The 25,067-nt window shown below is 36.0% G+C and overlaps 2 protein-coding genes and 1 long non-coding RNA gene across 3 annotated transcripts; 2 read left to right on the forward strand and 1 right to left on the reverse strand.

The window, feature by feature from the left end:
- Positions 1–6,518: 6,518 nt before the first annotated feature.
- Positions 6,519–9,493, forward strand: LOC117276427 (uncharacterized). The gene is made up of 2 exons (XR_011410533.1): positions 6,519–8,862; positions 9,102–9,493. It is a non-coding gene; the product is annotated as an uncharacterized lncRNA (long non-coding RNA).
- A 5,624-nt stretch (positions 9,494–15,117) lies between these two features.
- LOC104094825 (uncharacterized) lies at positions 15,118–23,458 on the forward strand. The gene is made up of 6 exons (XM_009600820.2): positions 15,118–17,099; positions 18,884–19,317; positions 19,440–19,601; positions 21,244–21,319; positions 21,875–22,030; positions 23,037–23,458. The coding sequence occupies exons 1-6, from the start codon at positions 15,615–15,617 to the stop codon at positions 23,196–23,198; spliced, it is 2,475 nt and encodes an 824-aa protein (XP_009599115.1). The 5' UTR covers positions 15,118–15,614; the 3' UTR covers positions 23,199–23,458.
- Positions 23,459–23,599: 141 nt separating this feature from the next.
- LOC104094826 (uncharacterized) lies at positions 23,600–24,422 on the reverse strand. The gene has a single exon (XM_009600822.4). It carries the CDS (start codon positions 24,178–24,180, stop codon positions 23,647–23,649), a length of 534 nt encoding a protein of 177 aa, XP_009599117.1. The 5' UTR covers positions 24,181–24,422; the 3' UTR covers positions 23,600–23,646.
- Between the last annotated feature and the right edge of the window lie 645 nt (positions 24,423–25,067).

Below are 25,067 nucleotides of genomic sequence, written 5' to 3' on the forward strand. Positions count from 1 at the left end.
GTGAGAGAATAAGAGTAGAATGGTTCAATCATCGATGATAGAATAAAATCGCACGACAGAATAAGAAAGAAGTGATATTGTTCCTAAACTTCATAGCCTTTGAGAGATAAGTATATACGTCTCTGTACCGATCCTTCAGACTCTACTAAGCTTGCTCGTGACTCGTGAGACCTATGTAACCTAGGGCTCTGATACAAACTATCACAACCCGAAATTCCCACCTTCGGATCATGATGGCGCCTAACATTTCACTAGCTAGGCAAGCCAACGTTAGAATAATATTAACCAATTTTTAAACAATATTTAAATTACTAATAATCAAATAAACAAATGCGGAAGCAAAGTTTGAAATATAGTGAAATAATCCATAAAAACGACGGTGTCTAAATACCATCCCAGAATTGGTGTCACAAGTGCATTCTAGAATAAATACAAATAAAGGTCTAAATAAAAAAAGTTGTCTAGAAATAAACACACAGATAAAGTAAAATAGACAGGGACTTCAGAACTGCGGACGCCATGCAGTTATACCTCAAGTCTCCTCTGATAGCTGAAATCCGAGCAAGTCTATAGAGCGTTGCTGGGACCAACTCCGAAATCTGCACAAGAAATGCAGAGTATAGTGTCAGTACAACCGACCCCATGTACTGGTAAGTGCTGAGCCTAATATATTCACATTCAATTCTGTTGCAGCGTGCAACCCGCTCTCACAATATATTCACATTCAATTCTGTTGCAGCGTGCAACCCGCTCTCACAATATATTCATTTTAATCAAGTTTGTTGCGGCGTGCAACCCGATCCCCCAATATGGACTTTTAATAAGTCTGTTGCGGCGTGCAGCCCGATCCTCCAATATAGACTTTTTAATAAGTCTGTTGTGGCGTGTAACCCGATCCTCCAATATGGACTTTTAATAAGTGTGTTGCGACGTGCAACCCGATTCTCTAATATAGACTTTTTATAAGTCTGTTGTGGCGTGCAACCCGATCCTCCAATATGGACTTTTAATAAGTCTGTTGCGGCGTGCAACTCGATCCTCCAATATAGACTTTATAATCAATCTTGTTGAGGCGTGCAACTTGCTCCTCCAACATAATCATTTACCAATTCTTATAGAAGAATTTTCCCAATAAATGCAACAGTTAATATAAAATTATAAGACAACAAGCATACAATAATTATGATTTAATTACGAAACAAACAAAGGCAACTAGCAAATTATTATAGAAATCATAGAGCAAATATGCAGTTTAATATTTAATATGCTAAATATCAAATAACAATTAAGGCACATAATCCAAATAGCATGTAATAATTAATGCAGGAATTCAAGAATTAATATTTGACAAAGAATAAGAGAGAAACAATTATTATGACAATTAATTCATAATTTAAAATAATTTATGATTTTTCAAGTATATACACAAACAATTAATTTGACGACGTATAGACACTCGTCACCTCGCCTATACGTCGTTCACATGTATTTCACATAACAAATAATTTAAGGGTTCTATTTCCTCAAGTCAAGGTTAACCACGACACTTACCTCGCTTTGCAATTTCCAATCAATTATTCAACCACAACTTTTCCTTTTAAATTTGTCTCTAAAAGCTTCAAATCTATTCATAAACAATTCAATATACTCAATACGAATCATAGGAATTAATTCCATGTGAATTTATAAATTATCCGGATAAAAATCTGAAATTCATTAAAATATTCGGCAGTGGGACCCACATCTCAAATCTCGAAAAAACTTACGAAATCCGAACACTCATTCCGAGACGAGTCCAACCATATAGAAATTATCCAATTCCGATGTCAAATGGACCTTCAAATCTAAATTTTTCGTTTTTGGAAAGTTTTATAAAAATTACAATTTCTTCCATCTAAATCCGAAAAAAATATTGAATATAGGCTTAGATTTATAAAATACAATCACTATATGATTAAGAACACTTACCCAGTTCGAAATCGTGAAAAACTCCTTTGAAATCGCCCCTAAGCCGAGTTATAATTGAGGGTTTGTGAAAAATGGGAAAAATCCCATTTTGGTTCTGTTTTAAGTCACACGGGTCAGGCCTTCTTCGCGTTCGCGAAGGGTCTGTCGCGTTCGCGATGAGTAGCAGCCCGTGGCTTTCGCGTTTGCGAGTCCTCCTTCGCGTTCGCGAAGTCTTTTCCCCCCTGGCCTTCACGTTCGCGGTCCAATCTTCGCGTTCGCGAAGAAGGAAAATTCGGCCAGCTCAGTTTGCTCTTCGCGTTTGCGAGAGTACATTCGCGAACGCGATGAAGGAAATACCAGAAGCCCAAAGTCTACAGAAAACCAGATTTTCTAAGTCCGAAATCATCCCGTAGCCTATCCGAAACTCACCCGAGCCCTCGGGGATCCAAACCAATCATGCACACTAGTTCTAAAACATCATACGAACTTGCTCACACGATCAAATCGCCAAAATAACACCTACAATTACGAATCGGCCACCAAATCAAAGGACGTTTTCAAAAAAACTTTAAAACTTATATTTTTACAACCGGACGTCCAAATCACGTCAAATCAACTTCGATTCTCACCAAATTCGGCATACAAGTCATAAATATTATAGTGGACCTATACCAAGCACCGGAACCAAAATACGGACCCGCTGTCAATAAATCTAACATCAGTAAATTCTTAAAAATCATTAAGCTTTCAAGCTTTTAATTTTTTATCAAAATTCCATATCTCGAGCTAGGGACCTCGGAATTCGATTCCGGGCATATGACCAAGTCACAAATCATGATGCGGACCTACCGGAATTGTCAAAATACTGATTCGGGTCCGTTTGCTAAAAATATTGACTAAAGTCAACTCGGTTGAGTTTTAAAGCTCTATTTCACATTTTAATCCATTTCTCACATGAAAAATTTCCGAAAAGTTTTTCAGACTGTGCACGCAAGTCGAAGAATGAAAAATGGTGCTTTTCGAGGTCTTAGAACACATAATTACTTATTAAATTTAAAGATGACATTTTATGTCATCACACCCGCTCATATGAGAGTGAAGGAATTTACCTCGCTCGCGGAAATACTTGTGATGCGAATGAACATGGATTTATCAGAGTTATTATAAAATTCTTCAATTTTTCCTAAACATAAGAAATCCAAACTGGAGACTTTAAATCTAAAAATCCTTAATATAAGCTCTATTTATGATAATTAATATGCATAATCAACATAACAGTGTAAACAAAGTATGATGTAAATCTAAGACTACCCGAACATCACATGAAATTTATCTACGTACGGACTCTCGTCACCTAGTGCATATGTAGCTCCCCACACAAGTAATTCATAACAAATATAACGAAGGGGATGAGTTCCCTCTTACAAGGTTAGGCAAGACACTAATCTCGTTCTCAAGCTCACTCACGATCCTCAAATATGCTTTAAATCCTCAACACTTGTTCTCAAGTTGATCGATATGTGTTCAAAAGTTCATAATTTAACTATTAGAGTAATTACCCAACCAAAATTGAAAGATTCCAAAAATTCACCCTTGGACCCACGTGCCTGGATTCCAAAATTTTTTTAAGATAAATGTTACCCATAACCTCACGAATTTAAATATATAATTTTTACCCAATTCTATAATCATTTTCGTGGTTAAATCTCATTTTTATCAAAACCTAGATTTTTCATCTAAATTCAACATTTTCATAATTTTTCATGTTAAAATCTACCCATAATGTATGTATTTAACTTACATTGGATAGAAATTACTTATCTCAAATAGCTAGGTGAAAACCCTCTCTCTAAGAGCTCCAAAATCGCCCGAGGAATTCAATAAATGAACCCAAAATGGTCTAAGCCCCGACTTAAATGAAGCTTCTGCCTCCAGCGATTTTCGCTTCTGCGGTCCTGGGGCGCATCTGCGGCGCCACACCTGCGGATGCCATCCGACTCCATATCCAGATACAATAATTTAAAGTGTCGTTATTGTCATAAAAAAGTCACATTATCTCTGAATGTTATAAACTGAAAAATAAAGAAAAGCATAAAGAAAGAAAAAATGAGCACAAAAATACTGACACCACCGAAGCTAGTGTAGCAACTGATGAGATTGAGGAAACTATATTTTTAGCAACTGAAACTAGTTTCAGATTAGACAATGAGTGAATTTTAGATTCCGGTTGTTCATATCATATGTGTCCTAGCAGGGGCTTGTTTTCTACATATGATTCACTTGGAGGTGAAATTGTCCAACTGGGTAACAATGTTACTTGTAACGTTATTGGCAAAGGTACAATTCGGGTCAGAATGCACGATGATGTGGTGAGAACTCTCACCGATGTTAGATATGTTCCTGAGTTGAAGAAAAATCTCATATCTTTAGGCACTTTAGAATCCCTTGGGTGCAAATTCACTAGTGAATATGGAGTTTTAAAAGTTTTTCAAGATGCTCTAGTAATCATGAAAGCACACAGATCTGGTTCGTTGCATACTTTATTGGGCTCCACTGTTATAGGCCCTACTACAGTTTCGGTATCAGACAACTTGTCTGATTTTGATGGCATTAAATTTTGACATATGCCCATTGGGGCTTTTGCGGAGAAGGTAGAGAAAATTTACTATATCATCCAAAATTAGGCCAAGGTGGAGATTGGTAATATGGCCATTATTTTGGTTAATGGAGTCCATATCACATAAGCATAAGCATTTTTGCAAAGTGTAGACTTTGTTGGCAATATTCTTTGGGACCTAAAAATATTTGCATTGTGTGTTGGACATCATTTGTACAAGTTGTATCTCTTCTTTTACACCTAAGAGGCCAAGACTTTTTTGCCTATAAAAGGGAAGGTCATTAGTTTATTTTATACACATCAACAAGACTTGTCTTCAATTCTTGTTTCTTCCTTTCTTCATTTATTAAGAGTGTTTTGTATGAGAGTTAGTGTTGGGAAGTACTTGTGTGAACCCTTTTTTTGGAGTGACCTTGTGAGGTTATTCTCTTAGGGTATTTGGGATTAATTAGAGTGTTTACTCTAATTTTGTACTCTCTTTTGCACTCTTATTGTTATAGTAAATTGTTCCTCTCCGCTTGTGGACGTAGGTCACTTTGACCGAACCACGTTAAATTTGTGTCTTCTTTATCTACTTTAATTATCGTTGTTATCAACTTTCATTGTCTTTGTTATTGTCATTATACCGTTGTTTGGCAAAATTTCACACTACCCGAATTCCCGATCCTAACAATATATATTCTCCTATATAAGAAGCATGGTAGGAGCAGGTGAATCAGGGAGGTCTTCGTTGACATCCCTGCTTGCACAAGGGACATTTTGGTCATTTCAATTGTTGGATGAAGGATTACTTGGTAATTTCGTGGCTATTCTCCTGGGCGGTCGCCGCTTTTACTTTTGCTTTATCCGTTAGCGAGATTTTGACCAATATTGTCCATTATCTTTGAGGGTAGATCTATTTTGGTCCCTTAAATATAACCCTGAGCATATTTAGTCCCTTAAGTATGCTAAAGTGGAGCATCTTTAGTCTCACTGACAGAGGTTTTGACCAATATTGTCCATTATCTTTGAGGGTAGGTCTATTTTGGTCCCTCAAATATAGCCCTGAACATATTTAGTCCCTTAAGTATGCTAAAGTGGAGCACCTTTAGTCTCACTCACACAATGTGTTCAAAAACTAACGGTGTTACCCAACTCTGATTCATGAAACAAATCTTCTGCTCTGAAGCAAAAGTTGCCTCTTTTTTTATTGGATAACGCAAATTATCACTTTAATTTCTCATTTTTAGATAATGTCTTCTAAAATTTCGACCTTGAAAATATCTCCTTTTGTGCCAGTTTTCAATGAGAAAATGACATTGTATAGCCGCTATAAAAATAATAATCGAAAAATGTATAAAATTTGTATATTTTGATATATATATATATATATATATATATATATATATTACTTTTTAATTTTTTTTTGTATGTTAATATACAAAAAAATACCAACTTTATATACTTATTCCGCTATCATATGTAAATAGTTTTTGGCACGAGCTAAAAATGATAATACAACCTGGTTATTCGTTTGCTTCAATAATATGCCTAGAAGTGATCCTGGCAGCTCTATTTTTTTTAAATTTTAACTTTTTTTTTTTGGAAAAATCAACCGAAATTTTTAAATGTATATATATACACAAAATAATTTATAAATTTTATATATTTTTTTGGCTATTATTTTAACAGCAGTTATACAGTGTCATTTTCTCATTGAAAACTAGTACATAATGGAATATTTTCAAGAGAAATTATCTAAAAATGAGGAATTAAAGTGATAATTTGCGTTATCCAATAAAATAAGAGGGAATATTTTGCTTTAGAGCAGAAGATTTGCTTTATGAATCAGAGTTGGGTAATACCGTTAGTTTTTGAATATATTGTATCGGTAAAATTAAAGGTGCTCCACTTTAGCATAATTAAGAGACTAAATATGTTCAGCGTTATATTTGAGGGACCAAAATAGATCTACACTCGCTCGAAGCAACAATATTGGTCAAAACCTCTCCGTTAGCTGCTGCTCTCTATTTTCGTTTGGATTGCTTTAGCTTTTTCTCTGCGAATTTCGGACTTTGGCTGCGGTGTCCACTGGTTTGAAAGATCTTCTTTTGGTATTTTGGTTGGTTTTGATATCGGGTTTCTCTGAAGAACACAGTCTTTGCTAATCAGGGGTTATAGTGACTGCTGCTCCGACAATTTCAAGGTAATGCTTCTATTTTATATGAATGACGGAATACTTCATCATTTCTTTCAACTCTTCAAAAGTGCAGTAAGAATCGATTTCAATGTATTATTTAGATACCACATCCGGACATGCATCAGGGGTATTTGATAAATTGTCCGAAAGAAACTACGGATGTTTGTGGACTGTCTTAATTTGATTTTGACTCAGTAAATTAAGCTTCAAATATGATGTTTATTGCACTGACCTTCTTTGTTTTTTCTTTTCCTTCATGGGTTACAAAAAGCATGAATTTGTGTCAAAAATTCATGTCTAATTTCCTATTTCTCGCGCTCTGCTCTTTTGCGGTTTATGATAGTTTAACTTGGTATGTCAATCACTGATTAATATGAATTTTCAGTTCTTCTCGCATTAATTTTTATTGATAGTCTCTGTGGATGTTTCTTTGTTTATTTAATATCACTTTGATTTGCTTCCTTACTTACGCTATTTCAAGGAATTTTGCTTCAATAAGGAAAAACTGTCGGAATTAACTTTTTTTATTTGACTTTCTTCAAATGCTTTATTGATTTATTTGTCCTAAGTAGGATTATGATTCTATTCATCTTTGTTCTTCCAAATACTTAGATTGGTTCTTATTCTTTTACTCTCTTTTCATTTGAGGGTAGCAGAGAAATTCATTGTTGTTTTGAAATTATGGAGCTATGTCTCAACTCCTGTTATAATTCATTTTGGGATTCTTCTATACTCAGTCAAATAAATAATCACCAAAGTGGGTCTGCTCAGTGTAGATCAAAGTGATATACGAAAAGTACCTATAATATTCATTCATGATTCATGGTGCTAATTCATGAAGCTGATGCTTCCCATGAAATTTGAAATGGAAGACATAGACTAACAAAAGTTTTGGCTATTTTTTGTTTAAGTTGTTGGATAGGTGCTATATAGGTTAATTCTTCCTTTAAATATTAGAATAATAATACAACCTTTTTGTTATAAAAGAAATCTTGTGTTAGAGTCCATCTTCAAAAAAATCCCAAAGGAAATAAATATCATATTTAAAGGAGCGAAATTTCAGAATGACTGCATATGGAGCGCGTGAGGTGTAGATATATAATATTAGATGAATTATAAATAAAGCGGGCCCCATCTTTTTTCAAAGAATTAATCATCTTACACGGTAAACTAAGTGTGTGCATACAAAATGTTGGTAGAGGGCTCACTTTATCAGCAAGCTTGGCCACGCGTAAGTACAGATGCTATTAAAAAGACTTCATTCAAGCTTAACTTAGTGCTGATTTTTTAGGGAATTTGGTCTCTTCTTCTGAAAATTTAGTTCTGATTTTTGCTTTGCTTGTATGAGCTGTACCTTTGCTTCTATTTCTATTGCCAATTGAAGAGTCTTTTAAGTAATTTCATTTGGGTTTCATTTTGCTTTTGCCTAAAATTATTCTTTGTAATTTTTGTTCCTCGAGTTTCACTCATTTTTTGGTAGATGTCTGTGTTTCTGACTATACGGAGATGACGAGGCTCGAAAAAACTGTTGATTCTACCTCCGATAAAAAAAAAAAAAAAAAAAGAGAAACGTCAATGGTTGCAGAAGGAGCACGAATCTAAATTCCCCAGGTACATCAGATTAAGCTAGCATATGAATCTAAATATTGACATCTGTATTTATTCTAAATTCTGTGTGATACAGTTCAAGGAAGAATGTTACCTGGTTAATCATTTTTAGTTTACAATATACATTGATATGCTTAATGAGAGAACTAAAATTGTGACAATAGAATAACTAGTCATCAACTTGCTGCCGAGAAAGTTTGAACGTTGTTAAGGGTAGGATGAACACTGTATTGGCTATTCAAATAATTAGTGAACTTTTTAGGGACAAATTGACATTCAAGATTCTTTACTTGCCACGTAAGAACATGTAAGATCATAGAGCTTCTCCTGGTTTTGATTCTGATAATTTAAGTCTAAACATATATCTGCTCTACAATTCAAATTTCAATTTGAATTTATGTGTTGTTTTTTAGCTAACATGTGATGACAAAATTATTTATTTTTCAACAGCTGATGGTACTGCTCCTCTTCCTCAGACTCTCAAGCTACTCAAGATCTTACTTGATAAGGGGCAAGTCATATATGCCTGGCCTTATGTTTCAATTATTTTATATTTTGCTGAACTGAATCTGTACAGATCAAAAATATATTCATTTAACACCAGGAATTCTTCGGCATTCTTGCTCAACTGCTGAAATTCTTTTATGTTTTCAGTTACAACACTTGGTTCTTGATAAGAAAAAATCGGCAGCTTATTTGTTTTTTAAACCATCTTTAACTGTAAGCTCTTTCATTTTTTTATTACCCTAGGAATGATCAGAGAGTCAAGGAAAAGGTTGTAAAGGAGACCAGAAAAAATGCCATACTGCTCACTGAAGACTCATGTCTTAGAGATATGACATACATCAACTTTTGGTTCTTTATTTCTCACTGAAGCAGAGGAGAAGAAATTCCCATATTGGCCTGCTCATATTTTATAAGAACGATCATGACGAGACGGTGACCAATGTTCCATATGGTCCGGAAATTGGAATTGAATTCTACGCTAACCTCACTCCTCATAACTCTTGCACCAACTTCATAAATATAAACACAAGAAGAGATAAATCTTCATTTAGACACTGTAAACTCTTGATCAGTGCTCATTTTTGTTAACTGCAAAACTTTTGGGTGGTTGCGTCTATACATGAACTGATTATATGTATTTTGTTCCCATTTACCTATGACAGCTGATGCTTTCTTGGATATAGTTGATGCTATTGGGCTATGCCCGCGGCTAATCGTAACTAGTATATATATATACGTGGCTTATCTAAAAACATTACATATACGTTACACTCTTAAAATTAGTGCTCAAATAGTATGGCGTGACAGCATAAGCCAATCTCAAATCTCACCTAAGAAAGCAAACTTTATACCCTAGTTGCGTAATTTAAAATTTTACTGACCTAGGCCTCAAACGAATAATATTACTAGTAAATTGAGTTGTTATATATTGTATTAGAGCCGCTATACGTGTCGATTCTCTAAAAAGGAGGTGTATGTATGTTAAATATATATGGAAGCAAACCTAAGACCTTAGTGACAGTTTTCGTTTTTGAGAAATTTTCATAAAATACTACAATTTAGAGCCTAATTATTATAAATAATTATAGTTTGTCTAATTATCATTCGTAGCTATTCTTCAATTGTCATCAGCTTGTATCACTTATATTACAGCATGTATCAATTGTATTTGTTCGCGCAACGAATACAACTTGTATAAACTTTATTTATTCGTTTGCCAAACGAACACAACCTGTATCAACAATATTCATTCGCGTAATGAATATAACAATGCGAAATATAGAGGTGTATACAAAGGAACCAACCTGTATCGACTGTATTCGTTTACGCAATGAATACAACCAACAAAAAATAGGTCGTGATGGCGTCTAACGCCGCCGTCAGGCAAGCCAACGGTGATTTACCAATTTAATTACTCATTTTTAATATTTTGAAATCGTAATTTTCCTTAATTGAACAGTATAAAATAGAATTTACAAGGTAAATAAAAATGTTTACACGAACCACAACACTGAATAACCCGAAGGAAACTCTCAAAATCGGTGTCACAAGTGCATGAGCGAAATTTCTAAGGAGTACAATAATAATGCAACAATTGTCCGAATGTAATAAGACAGAATAAAATGAATAGTACAATGGAGACTCGGTAGACTGCGATGCATAGCCTGGAATGCAGCTCACATAAAGTCTCCTCAACAGGTGCGCCTACGCGTCAGGATGATCATCAAATGAACCTGTCAGATCCTGCACATTTAGTGCAGAAGTGCAGCACGAGTACGTAAATCAATGCGTACCCAGTAAGTATTTAGCCTAACCCGGATAAGTAGTGATGAGGGGTCGACATCGACACTTACTAAAGGTACAATAAATCAATATAATAAAACATGAGCAGGTATGAAGCATATGGCAATAATGGAGTAAATCTGTAAGTTACATAATCTTCCAAATATTTCCTTTAGAGCATGAATTTCTAAATCTCGTATTCTATATTAACATCTAATAAATGTCAAGTACCAATATCAAATAAATAAGGAATACCATATAAAGAGTCGGGCATCAGTGGAAACATTAGCTCGTGAATATTCGGACTACTAGCGATTTACGCACGATACTGCCGAGATCGTTCGGCCCGATCCAGAATAACATGTACACTGCCGAGGGACGTGCAGTACGATCTATAGATGCATCTATATACTGCCAGGCGTTCGGCCTGCTCCACAAGAAAATGAAGGAAGTTACCGAATTACGAGATACGTGTTTACAATACAACACATGAACTTAATATGAATATAATCTTTACCATTCCTCGAATAACTCGCCCAAAATTCAAAGTGTTAAGGCTTGGCCTATTGTACATATGTTTATTTCTAAATCGATTTCAATTATAACTTCAATTAAATAAGCCAGCAAAATGAATTCAAAAAATTCAAATATTACATGATAAGATCCTAAGTCTACCCGGACATAAACATGCTTTAGCTACGCACGGACTCTCGTCACATCGTGCGTACGTAGCACCCACAACTAGTTGCACATAACAATAAAAATCACCTAGGGGTAGTTTTTCCCTCACAAGGTTAGACATGAGACTTATCTCGCTCCGAAGTTCCATAACCGGCTCCAAAACCTCTATAACACCTCAAACCAATGCCCGACGATCCAAAACTATTCAACAAATGTGCAAACCCATCAGAATATATTCTAATACCCACAATTAATCATTTTAAACAATTTCCAACTCCGCACGAAAAGTCGATAAAATCAACCCTTGAGCTCACGTGCCCGGATTTCGAAAGATTTCGAAGATAAACTTTACCCATAACACCACGAACTCAAATATATGATTTATTCCTAATTCCATTTCCAACTTCGTGATCAAAATCCAAAAATATCAAATTCTAGGTTTTCTACTAAAATTTCAAATTTTTACTAATTTTCATGTTTAAATCCATATATAAACCATGTATTTAATTTGTAATAGGTGAGAATCACTTACCTTGTGATGGGTGATGAAGAAGCTCCTCCAAAATCGCCCCAAGCTCGGCTCCCATGGAAGATTTGAGATAAAATGAGCCAAACCCCGTTTTTGCTATCTTATACACTGCCTATGCGACCTTCTTCGCGAACGCGGCAAGTCTATCGCGTTCACAAAGCAATACCAGCTCCAGCTCAAAAAATGCCTTTCGCGAATGCGAGTCACATCTCGCGAACGCGATGCTTTACCAGGCGAACCTTCGCGAACGCGGTTCACTCTTAGCGAACGCGAAGGCTAAAATTCTCACCAGCCCAGATTCCCTTTTGAGAACGCGATGTCCCAATCGCGAACGAGTAGCTTCACCTTTTACCTAACGCGAACGCGAAGCCCCAGTCGGGAACGCGTAGCACAAAAGTCAGCAACCAACAGATCCTTCTTCGCGAACGCGTGAACACCTTCGCGTTCGCGAAGAACAAAACCAGATACCAGACATTAACAGCAGCAACTCAGCCAAACTTGGTCCGAAATCACCCCGAATCACACCTGAGGCCCCTGAGACCCCGTCCAATTATACCAACCAGTCCCAATACATGACATGAACCTGCTCGAGGACTCAAATCACATCAAACAACATCAAAACTACGAATCGCACCCCAATTAAAGCTTAATGAACTTTAGAACTTCAATTTCTACATTCGACGTCGAAGCCTATCAAATCAAGTCTGATTGACCCCAAATTTTGCACACAAGCCATAAATGACATAACGAAGGTATTCAAGGCTCGGAATCCCAAACGGATATCGATAACATTAAAATTCACTATAAGTCAAACTTAAGAATTTCTTAAACTTTTAGAATACCAACCTTCCATAATAAGCGCTGAAACGCTCCCGGGTGATCCGATACTCAACCCGAACATAAACCCAAGTCCGAAATCATCATACGAACCTATTGGAACCTTCAAATTCCGATTCTGAGGTCGTTTACTCAAAAGTCACACCTTAGCCAATTCTTCCTATTTAAAGCTTCCGAAATTAGAATTTTTTTTCAAAACTAATCCCGAACTTCCCGAAATTCAACTCCGACCACATGTACAAGTCATAATACCTGAAGTGAAGCTACTAAAGGCCTCAAACCGCCGAACGATGCGCTAGAGCTCAAAACGGCCGGTCGGGTCGTTACAAAGTGGGCGCTCTAACCAATTAAACTATGAGAGCTTGTTGCTCTCTTATTTCAGTTCAAAACAATTGATCTCTTGTTTAAGTAATATATGTGGATTTGCTATAAAATTTAAATATACCTATGAATGATTATTTTCTGGAAGTATAGTTACGAATTATAAATACAATATATATGTTTGTTGTATCGCATAATTTTTTCCTTTTTAGAATATGCGGTCCTAGGCCCAAAGCAAACAATCACTTATGGGTTGGATTGTTACATATAATGTTTCTCAATTTATTATAGTCAATTTTATATATTTATCATGATCAATTAACACGTAATATATATGCATTGCTAAAAAGAGTATAAGCCTAAGAATTATTGGGGAGAGGTAATTAGACAGGACATGTTATTGCTTCAGCTTACCGAGGATATGACCCACGATAGGAAGGTGTGAAGGTCGAAGATTAGGGTTGTAGATTGACAAATAGTAGTGTGTTCCTCCTAAGCTTACCAGTAGTACTAGATCTATTTTTGTAATTTCTTATTCATGGTTCTTTATTATTACATGTTGTGGCATTCACGCCCGTTACAATATTACATTATTGTTACTATTCTTTGCTACTTGGTTGCTTTATCTCCATTGTTCCTTGAGTCGGGGGTCTATCGAAAACAGTTTCTCTATCTCTATAAGGTAGGGGTAAGGTTTGTATATACACTACCCTTCCAGATCCCATTTATGAGATTAAACTGGTTTTGTTATTGTGTTGTTGTTGCTAAAAAGAGTAGGAAAAAAAATAATTTAACACCTCTTCAACTAGAAAGAAAGAACGAACATCTTAAAAATTTGAATCATGTGATTAGTTCCTTAAAAATTTGAATTATCTGTGATTAGTGACTTCCTTATCCGGCTTTACCAACTAACCAATTATTTTTACTCTCTGATGTGGCTTCACCAACTTACCAATAATTTTTTATTTTCTGATCTGGCCTCACTAACTAATCAATGTTCTTTGACTCTCTGATCTGACTTCATTCACTTTCATTTTTTTCTTTAATTAGACACATGGGCACAATTAATGAGAATCTCTAGACATAGTATATATACGTGATTACACGATCATGATATTGTTTTCATACACTATATATATATATATATATATATATATATATATATATATATATATATATATATATTGTTACATGCTCCTAAAACTAGGTTCACTAGTATAATTTTTTTCCTCAAATTGATCTAGTTACTTTTATAAAACTACTAACATTCTCAATCAACTTTTACGGAATATAATACTGCGTGAGATTAACACGTAATTTGTACGTGATGATAAATAAAAGTATAAGAAAATGAAAAAGGTTGCATTCAAATTTGTACTAAAACACTTTAAATCATACTATAATAAGTATTTAAATTAATAAAAGTAGTATTTATCTGGCAGTATTTTCTAAATTCAAATTATTTAATAAATATAAAATCCTCATATTAGATTGTGCTTAATGTTCCTTCTATAGTTAAATTTACTAAACTGATAAATGTGGTAGGTGTAAATATTTTTTTTTCCTGATATTATCTTGCAAGGCATTACTTATTACATTTACACATAACACAAAAGTGAATCTAGTGTAACATACTTAAAGATTTAAAATATTCATAACTTTCTGATCCGGTTTCACCAACTAATTCGTTATTCTCGATTCTCTTGTCTGGCTTTGGCCACTTTTAATCTTCTTCTTTAATTAAACATAACAATAAAATGAGAATCATTAAACGCACTATGTATATTAATTACACGCTCGTAATATTATCTCCATACACTATAAGTATGTAGTTACATGCTCCAAAAATTAGTGTTCACAAGTATAGTTTTTTTTCCTCAAATTACTGTAGTCACTTTTATATAGGATTAATAAAAATCTCAATCCATTTTCTCCAAAGTAATTTCCAAGAAATTTGAACACGTTTCATATTAATTAATTCCAGAAAAATAATATTAATTAATCCACTGCTAATAGTACGGAGTAATTTGTTTATTTTTGTAAAAATAAATTTAAAAATAGTACTTACGTACAACAAAAACGTATATATATAGTAAAGGCGGAAAGAGCTTTATCAACGCGCCCTGGTCTAACAATGGAAGACGACTTTTTTTTCTTTGTGAGGAAAATGCTTTGTAAATTTCTTGGTTTTATCGATATGTATAAAACTTTCAACAATTATCTGCAACTCAATACAATAATCTTCCTCAAATGACAATTGTTAATAGGATTCTACAGATTATATTACTTAAGTGCATTTGCTATTGTTCACACTTCAACTACTTACTTCTCACCATTATATTAATATAAATACCCCCCATTTTCTCCAGAATAAACACAATTATCATCCTTTTTGTATGATTTCTTGATTCTCTCTTGTTTCTTGATTCTTTTTGTGTGAGTTTGAATTGGCAATTTTATAATTGATCTTTTGTTCATAATTCGTTTATTTGTTCTCTGTACTTTTTGTCTGATCAAAACCCTTGAATTTTTTCTGGGGTTTTGGGTTTGATTGCACTTTTGGGTTTTTGGGTTTCTGGATTTTTGAGTTTCTGTATTGGTTTGTGATGGAGGCATTGAGTGGGAATCAAAGAAATGGGGGAGAGGGTATGAATTTGAGTGATTGGGTTGGGATGGAGCGATTGAGTGGGAATCAAAGAAATGGGGAGGGCCTGACTTTGAGTGATGGGATTGGGATGAAGAGGGTTAGTGGTGAAGTGGAAGGGAGCCTAGTGTTTAAAAAAGTTAGGCTTGTTGAAGAAGTTGATGAAATTTTTGGTTCTCTCAAAGACATTGATGAGAATTTTGCTTTGGAAAAGGTTAAGATTGATCAGCCTCTAGAGGGTAAAAGCGAAAGCGCAGTTTGCGGGAAATTTGATGGAAGTATTGGGTATATAGGTGAAATGGCTATTGACATTTTGGAAGGGGGAAGGATCAAGAATGGGGCAGTGGATGCTGGAGAATTCACTGTTGGGTGCCAAGAAAGTGGACTTTTCAGTTTAGTTGAAGAGTCTCACAATGGTATTCAAGTGTTAAATGGGAACATAGGGAATGGTATTGAGGGAAATGAATTGGGATTTGATCTTAATATTCCGGTTTGGGAAGCGGGTGATGGGAGTACTTTAGTTGGTCTGCAGGAGTATACTCAGAGCACTGTTGAATTAAATGAGATTAGTTCTGATGAGAGTGATCGTGTGGAGGAAAGAGTTAATAAGGGAACAGACAAGGGAAATGCGAAGCAAATTGAGGAAATAACGCCTTCTAATGCCTCTGGAGTGATGGACAAGGACCAGGATATTGGTGGAAGTAGTTCATTGGGTGGTGAGAGGAGATACACCAGAGAAGAAAAGGGGAAGGCTAAGGCTGAAAAGTCTTGGTTGTCACTTGCAACCTCGCCAATGGAGTTGGACTTGCAACACAGGAAGCAGGAGGAGGAGCAGGCTGCTCCAGCAGTGCTACAGTTAGGATCCGTCCAGCCTAGACAAAATGTTGACGTGTTACCTCTAGAAAATTTTGACGTTAGAAGAAGGTTGATGGCTGAACGTGCAGAAAGAGATAAAATTGCATTAAGGAAAAAGGCTCATCGCTTTGCACGCTATGATGCTCCGCGTGAAGGGTCTTCTAGTCTGGAAAAGAAATTACCAGCTTTGGAAACTGTTAAAGATCCGGGGAACACCCCCAATCCCTTTTCTACTGCACTGAAGAGTATTACGGAGCGTATACCTCGACGAAAGGATGAGAAATTGGTTACATGGGAAGCATCTCGACATCCTGAGAATAAAAGTTTTCCTCGTGTGATTCCTTCACTGCTAGATCTTTCCTTGAAAGCCCTTGCAGAAAATTCTGAATCAATAGTTTCTCTCAAAGGCGTCCCTGATATCTTGAGACGAAGATTGACTGAATTGCTCTGCCATTCCAGGAAAATGAATTCTCATATGTTGGACCTTCTTGTTCAAGGATCACCAACGCAAATTTGCATAAAGGACTGTTCGTGGTTAACAGAAGAGCATTTTTGCAAATCATTTCGAGACTTTGATAGAAGAAACTTGATGGTAATCTATACTTTATCATTTTAAGTATTAGTTTTTTTGTTCTCTGTCAATGTGCCATATGTTATTCTCTGAAATATTTCTGCCAAATTATGATTAGGGTACTAGAGGGTCGAATTAGAGTGTGATTTGTAGTATTATACAGTTGGATAATTGGAGTAATCCTATTGTTACATGCCACCAATAAGGCTAGGACAAAACTAAGCAGCAGTCAAGGACGCAAGGGTATTTAGCAACACATTCATTCTTTCTACTACTTGAATGGCATAAGTTTCCAACCACAGGGGACAAGATACAGTAGATAATTCTTAGCATTAAGAGTTGATTTTCAGTTGACATACAAACTTTTCTTCCACTGTTAATCGCAGAGATCGGTAAAGGGCTAACAGAGCATGTAAGTAGAACAACAGAATAGTGCCATCTGATGATAAATATTTGCCGAGCTCTTGCTTTGCTTTTTATTGTGTTCTCAGTTTGGTATGTACTTTTGTTTTTAATGTTTCCTACGCTTGTAAATCTCAAAATCTTTATAATTTTATAGATTCACAAAAATTCTTCTATTTGAATTGAGAGAATTGGCTGACAATTCAACATGAAGGTATGAACTCATTTAGAGGAGGATGCATTTGGTGTCATTTGCATGATTAATAGCTGCTGAGCTTTTACTTCTGCTTTAAACTGAGTTTCCTGGTTGGGATATACTTTTGTTTTAGATGGTTCGTAAACCTGTTTTCTGAAATACTTTGTTATTGTATGAATTTGTAAAAACCCTTCTGTTTGTGCTGACGTGTGGGGATGGCAGAGGGGAGAGGGCTTCAGATCTTCAGCAAAGGTGTTTACAATAGGTTATTTTTGTCTTATCTGTATAGGGTGCCCGTTTGGTGCATTTGTAATAATACCATTATTCATTGGGTAGTCCTGACTCCTGCATATTTTCCTCATCCTCTTCTTTAGCAACTGTATGAGGTCCAGAGGGGCTGGCCCTAGTCCTTTATGCTTGAATAATTATTGAAGCAACTCTTTTGTGCCTTCTTCCTGTGAGTGCTAAAGAGCTGACTAGGGCTACTGCCTCAGTCAAGTTTTATACTATCTTCTCCCAGTAACGCCGAGTTCTTGTTGCAACATGGAGGGCCGCAGTAAATTTCAATGAAGAAGTTAGCTTAGTTGGTGAAGTGGTTAGTTGAACCTTTATGAAGAATCTTTTCCGGTGGAGTGTGGACACTAAAAGAGTTGCCCGAGCAGTTTTTCCATATAATGACCTTATTAAACTCCATTATTTTTCTTTTTGAGGTAGAGAGAGATAGTACATTATTTCTCACTATTCTTAAAAGGAGATAAATTGAGAAAAGCATGTGTGATGTAGCTCACTTGGTGGGATTTTACTGGGTTGTTGTTGTTGTTGTTGTATGTGTGATGTAGCTCACGCTAACCCGAAAGCAGTAATGTATATATTTCAACATTATGTAGCACAGGATTTAGTTGTTTTTTTTTTCCTCACTGCTGATATATATGATTTTGGTAGAAGTTACTTTTCAAGTTGACGTCCTCATTCTTACTGATAAATTTTGAAGTGTGACCTCATGCATTTCCAAGCAAGCCTTTATTTTCACTTATGTTGTTTTATCAGTCTGCATAATTTTTTCTACTTTCTTCTTTCTACCTAGTCTCTGGGAGATGATATTATATGCAAAATTGTTGTTATTGTTGTCGTTACTACTACTGCTATTACTTTCTTTGATGATTCTGGAAGCTGATATAATTCTTATACCTATATGGCCTGGAAGCAGGTGCTTCAACTAGATCTATGTGGACAACCTACACTTGATCTTGTGTTGGGTAAAACCATAGCTCCGGCTTCAAATAGCTTGCCTAATTTAGCCATCTTGTCGCTAAGGGGTGCCTGTCGGATGTCTGATATGACGATGGAAATACTTGTCACATCAGCACCTTCTCTACAATCCATTGATTTGGGTCAATGCTCCCTTTTGACCCACACTAGTATTGATATTGCAGCCAACTCGTTGGGATCAATGCTCAAGGAGCTCTATATAGATGACTGTGAGAGCATAGATGCGATGCTTATATTACCTGCACTGGAGAAGTTGGAGCACTTGGAAGTGTTGTCAGTAGCTGGAATTCATAGCATATGTGATCAGTTTGTAAGCGAGTTACTTACAGCACGTGCTCAAAATTTCAAAGAGCTTGATTTTGCTGACTGCCAGTAAGTACATATTACTTCCACATCTTGATTTACAATGGCACAGTTGGTTAATATTTAAATGTTTAAAGGCTCATAGCATTTAGATTTAATTTAGTCTTTTAACCTCATTGTTCTGGATGCAGGAATCTGACAGATCAATCTCTGAAGTTCATTGGAGATACATGTGCTAATTTGCATTCATTAGATATTTCAAACTTGAATAAATTGACAGATGTGGGACTACAATTTCTTGCAAATGGTTGTCGATCAATTCGAAGACTCAAACTTTGCCGTAATAGTTTCAGGTTTGGTCCTGATATCCAGTTTGCTTCTTGAAAGTTCAATTATGCTGCCATATTTGATGACAATAGTGATGGCTCCTTCACTAAGCTTTTGTCAGCGAGCATTTTACTAAGTCACCACAAATTAAGTTCTCTCCGTCCCACACTCCTAAGAGGAATAAACAAATATGAGTAGCAACTTTTAGATGTTACTTCTATATCAAATAAGCTTAGAACAAAACAAGAAATAGTATTTTTGTATTGTGGCCATCAATTTACTTCTTTAATACATATTTGTGGATCATGTTCTTTTTCCTTTCCTTTTTCGATATCAGAAGCATCTTTAAAATCTCTTAAGAGAAATTGGACTTTACCTTAAAGGAAGGAAACCAAGAAGATATCAGTGTCCTGAAATTTACCATACTTTGACTTGCTGCAGTCATGTGTTGTGGGGGACATGCGTAGATTTGTCCTGCAGACAAGCAGTCGACATGATATATTGAACATGTCTACCCTGCGCATTTGACTTGCATCATGATTGTCAGAAACCTCTTAAGCCTTTTAAGTAGTGAAGCTCGGATAGAGAGCTGACCGCTGAGAAGGACTAGATTGGTTTCAGCACAGAGGTAGTGCTATCTTGAGGGATCTTTTACACATGCTCCTTCAGACATCTGGAATCCTTGCCAGTGATACATGCTGTCATTGCTATTGAAATTAACCTAGTTATTTCTTTGTTCTGACACTCCGTTGGGAAGTGGGGGTAGCTGTTAGGCAATTAAGGTTGAGCACAACTCATTATTATCCTATGTTTAACTTTGATGAATTCCTTTTGGACTTTCTTGTGATCAATGTAACGGTGAAAAGTGAGAGACACTTAGCATTTTTCAGTGGCCAAGAGAATGATTGTATGGGAGAGGTCCAAGTGAAAGGTCCCTGTACTTGGTTATTAAGTTGGCCATATTATGCCTCCATATTAGATTTAATGTCAGGCTCTCAAACTAAAATAGAATAATTACCACTTAATAGATAAGTGTAAAGGGCTTACTTCAAGTGGCAAAGATTGAGTGGCTGTGGCTTAGCTCACAGGCTTGAGCTCTACGTCATGCGAACTAAGCCGGGTATTAAGCGGAGAAGGGTAGATGGGCGGCCCATTATCTGCGAGTTTCGGAGGCTGTGGTTGGTCCTAAGGATTTGCCTAGGACTTATTTCTCAGTCATCAATATAAGGTTTATTTGTTCCCATTGTGCATTGTATATGCCACTTTGTGGTTTATTTGCTCCCCCTTTTTCAGTAACATCTACCATGAGTGAACTAGTAATTCACTCTGTTATCATGGTTAAACCCGGTGAATTGACTCCATGACACATGACTCTGTATATCTTAAAAATTTAGTATGATGATGACTATTCTAAGTGATAAATTGTGTCATCATGATAATGTTATACCTGATCTTTGATCCAATGGATTACTTGAAGAGCTGCTTGCTATATTTTCTTGAATTACCAGCAGAAGCTGTACTGTTTGTTTCCGACATAGGAGAGCTTTTAATGTAATTTTTGAGCATTGTGGCAGTTCTTATACGGATGATCTAAATTCTGTTGGCAGCATCATTTTGTGGTTTTCTTTGTTATACAAGTTCCAATCTAATATACACTTTGCATGTTAGTGATGAAGGTATTGCTGCATTTCTGGAAGCTTCTGGAGCATGTTTGGAAGATCTTTCACTGAATAATTGTTCTAAGGTATACATAATCATGCAAGAGTATCGACTCCGCTCTCAAATATGCTTATTAAGCCCAGTGATATTCCTAGTTTCTATCAGTTGTTGAGCTACGGAGTAGATTCTAGTAATTCCTGAGTTTGTACCTAAAATTTAGCCATTGGTCTGCATTTAAGAGTCCGATGATAATCTCACTCATAATTTGCATTGTGTTGCAGTTGCCCTCTACTTTTAGTTATAACTTATAACTAGGATATGATCTGCAGCATATTTTTTTTGAGGTTGTTAATAGATCAAGCATTTTGCCCATCTGTGGTCTTCTCTTACAATATGGTTGTGTTAGGTTAGCCTGGACTCTTAGTCAAATAATAAATTAATTGATGAATAAGATAACCATAGCATCATTATCTCTGTAGATAGAAAGGGGGGGGGGGGGAGAGAGAGAGAGAGAGCAGTTCCTTTTGGGGAATTGTTAAAGAGCAGGAAAAGAGATATTGATTGCCTTTTGTCCTAAAAAAGTGCTGGTTTCTTTTTGGTACTATTTGCTTTGTTAGTGACTGGCGGAGATCTTTGACAGGTTAGCACCAGCACTGCATTCTCACTATCCAAAAGTTCAAGAAAGTTACTGCATTTGGACCTATCATGGTGTCGTAGAATAACTGACGAAGAGCTAGGACTGATTGTAGACAGCTGCTTGTCTCTCAAGCTACTCAAACTCTTTGGCTGCACACAGGTATACCTGTGCAACCCAATATTTGTGGTTGTTTTAAGTGTTTACCTATTTCATACGCATTATCATTTTCTTGGCTCATATCCATGCAATATACACCACTGTACTGCTATAACAATATAACAAGAAATGGTTCAGGGATTCAATTGGCGGCACAACCTTCTCTGAGTTCACTAAATTGATTTGCTCTTTCTGCTTGGGTTTCTTTTCCAACCAGTTGATTCATAAAATCTCGGTCTTTATGCAATTTAGTTAGGATTCCTTTGTAAAGTAATTGTTGTTGTTGTTATGCTGCTTGAGATTTAATGCCTCATCTTTGCTATCTACTTTTTTTGACCTTATAAACTATAACAGCGAACACTTGTAAATAATGTGGTTGACAAAGTGACACAGAAATAAGATTGATCCTTGTGTCATTATTACTCAAACAACTAGGCGCAGTCTTGCTCATTTATCATGGTGGCAATTGTTTCACTAGTATGATATTGGGATTTAGACTAATGTTAATGACATTGGGATTTTATCTAGTTCTTTGGAGTTGCTACCTCCATGATGTCTTATTGTTTTTTGCCGCTTAAGTGCCAACTGTTTTTTGAGCTAATCCTTTTAGAGAGAAGTAGTTGGATACTCGGTGGTCTAGACTTCCATGACCACAATCGTAATTTCTTGATCAACGTTGTTGTAGAAGCCAGTTAGCATCTTATCAATTTGGCCAGTTGCCCCTTTTTGCAATCATGATACATCTGATATACCTTACACAAGGGAAAGGGGTAAAGAACAGATTAAAAAAGAGGTGGTAGTTCTATGAGTGGAACTAGTCATGCATTGTTTCTTACCTCATCCAGTTCTCTCTTGTGTGTTCTTCATTTTATTGTCATCTCATCTTCTCTGATTTAATGTGATTGTCATATGTGACTCTCTTTTCTGAAGTTTTACTGAGTGTAGAACTGGAATGAGATATAAGAATCAGACTGTTCAGTAATTTGCAAAATTTTGCTTTTTCTTGCAGATAACAGATGTATTCATCAATGGCCACTCAAACACAGTAGTGCAGATCATCGGATTGAGTCTGACTCCAATATTAGATAAGATTAGTAGGTTTGACAATGTGGAAGTTCTGTTGAAGTATTCACCACTACTGACGTCTAGAGATTCCTCATTCACAGAATAGCACCCGTTGGAACAAAAAGAGATTGCCTTTTTAATCTTTTCTTTGGAACAGCCTCTTCTTCCTTATTTTTGAGATAGATTTTACTTTACAGGTCATACATGATAGCTACAAGGCAAATGGTTGCCAAAATCTGCTTTGATAGCAGTATCTCTCTTGTCCTCAACATTTTTGCTTCTTTCTGATCATAGAATACACCAAGTTGATTACTGTAACAACAATCTCCTTATTGCTAATTAATGGATGGTCATTCTTTCATGTCATCATGATCTACTTGTTGCTCACTTTTGAATGTATTATGTGCTTGTAAATTTATCAAATCAGCTTATGAAATCTTGGATTATCTAATGGATGTTGCGACCAACAAATTCAGGATTGCTCGTCTTCTTGCAATGGAGAACACATTGAACAGAAGGATACAAGGTATCTTTAGACCCTTTGTTTATTCATGCTAGAGAGCTTTAAACTTCAAAACAAATGCAAGAACAAGCAGAAGAATGAGAATCCCAGTGGAAGAACCACCAACCCTATGAATCCAGTAAGGATCAAACTTGGAAAAGCTCCCGTCCAAGTAGCATGACATAGCAATGGCAATGATGAGAAACAACATTAGCAATGGCAAGCAAGAAGAGATGCTAAGTGATTGCTCTTCAAGCTCTGGATCGACTACCTTTCTCCTGTCGACGTACAAAGGTGAGACTATGGCAACAAGTGTAAGACCTATGGCCAGAAGCTTGTGATCATACGATGAGAACCGAGCCAACTGGTGAGAAATACTTATGCTCATGATGAGAGTGATCAAGAAAAGCAGTGGAAGATAGGGAAGGAAGTTGATGGTTTGTTCTTCAAGGTGGGGTTCAGTAGTGTTTTTTCTACTGTCAATATATAGAGGAGAGATGACAGCCAGAAGTCCAATGCCTATAGCCAAAAACCTTCTATCATTTGTAGGAAATCTGCCTCTCCTGCTTAAAGATTCCTGCTCCATTGAAAAATAGTTTTCAATGCTTCCTCAACCTAGACCTTTGAGAGGGATATTGGTTATTAAATTGTCTTAGTTTCCAGAATCTTCTCTTTCTAGTGATCTAGCCATAGGATTGGGGGACTTCATAGATTTGAATTCGCATCCCTTATGATCTTTGCATTAAAAGTAACCCTTTAATATGTTTAAGAAAAAAAACATAATAGAGTAATCCCTGTAGGGGAAAAAGAGAGGAAGAGTAACCCTTTTTATTGAGGATATTTCTAGAAAGTGAAAAAGTTCATATTCTTTTGGAAGATAAGGAAAGAAAGGCAGCCCCTTTCTGGTTATGTTGATCAATATTGTGTGGTGTATGGATATGAACAAAGGCATAGGAAAGGTGGAAAACGAATTTGATATGCATGCAAGTGGTATTTGTGTATTTGGCATCTGATTCTTGCCGCATAAAACTGGAATCTCTCAGACTCTCAGAGTGCTCTCTATTTCTACAAAGCATTAGTGCAATTTTTTCTTTATAACAGCCGCCCAAGCCAACTTGCGGGCACCTCGACTATTCCACCTGATACAACCATCTCCCATCACCCAGGTACTCAGTAACTTTGCCCACTAAGAAATCACTTAGCATTTTTTGTCTCTACTAAAATTTGAATCCTGACTTTCCATAGTTTTCATCCACTTCATTAAATATTCGGCCACACCCTTGGGTGCCTATTAGTGGAAAGTTATTGTAGTTGCATTTTAACTAAATGCACATTTTTACCTTATCTAGTCTGCACCCAGATTCTCATTGCATTAAGTAGAGTAGTAGACAGGTTATAGCCAAAAGGAATTGAATGATGCTGTAAGCCTGTAACCTACAGAGTATTAGCTACCTTCTATGGAAGAATTAATTA

The sequence above is a fragment of the Nicotiana tomentosiformis genome, chromosome 8, assembly GCF_000390325.3.
Source record: "Nicotiana tomentosiformis chromosome 8, ASM39032v3, whole genome shotgun sequence".
NCBI classification, from domain to species: Eukaryota; Viridiplantae; Streptophyta; class Magnoliopsida; order Solanales; family Solanaceae; genus Nicotiana; species Nicotiana tomentosiformis.

Bases quoted from the DNA above. Each gene is read 5' to 3' on its own strand.
- LOC104094825 (XM_009600820.2), top strand. From the start codon at position 15,615: ATGGAGGCATTGAGTGGGAATCAAAGAAATGGGGGAGAGGGTATGAAT. The intron at 19,318-19,439 runs GTAAGTACATAT...TTCTGGATGCAG, and splicing joins CTTGATTTTGCTGACTGCCA to GAATCTGACAGATCAATCTC. The intron at 22,031-23,036 runs GTATACCTGTGC...TTTTTCTTGCAG, and splicing joins AACTCTTTGGCTGCACACAG to ATAACAGATGTATTCATCAA.
- LOC104094826 (XM_009600822.4), bottom strand. From the start codon at position 24,180: ATGGAGCAGGAATCTTTAAGCAGGAGAGGCAGATTTCCTACAAATGAT.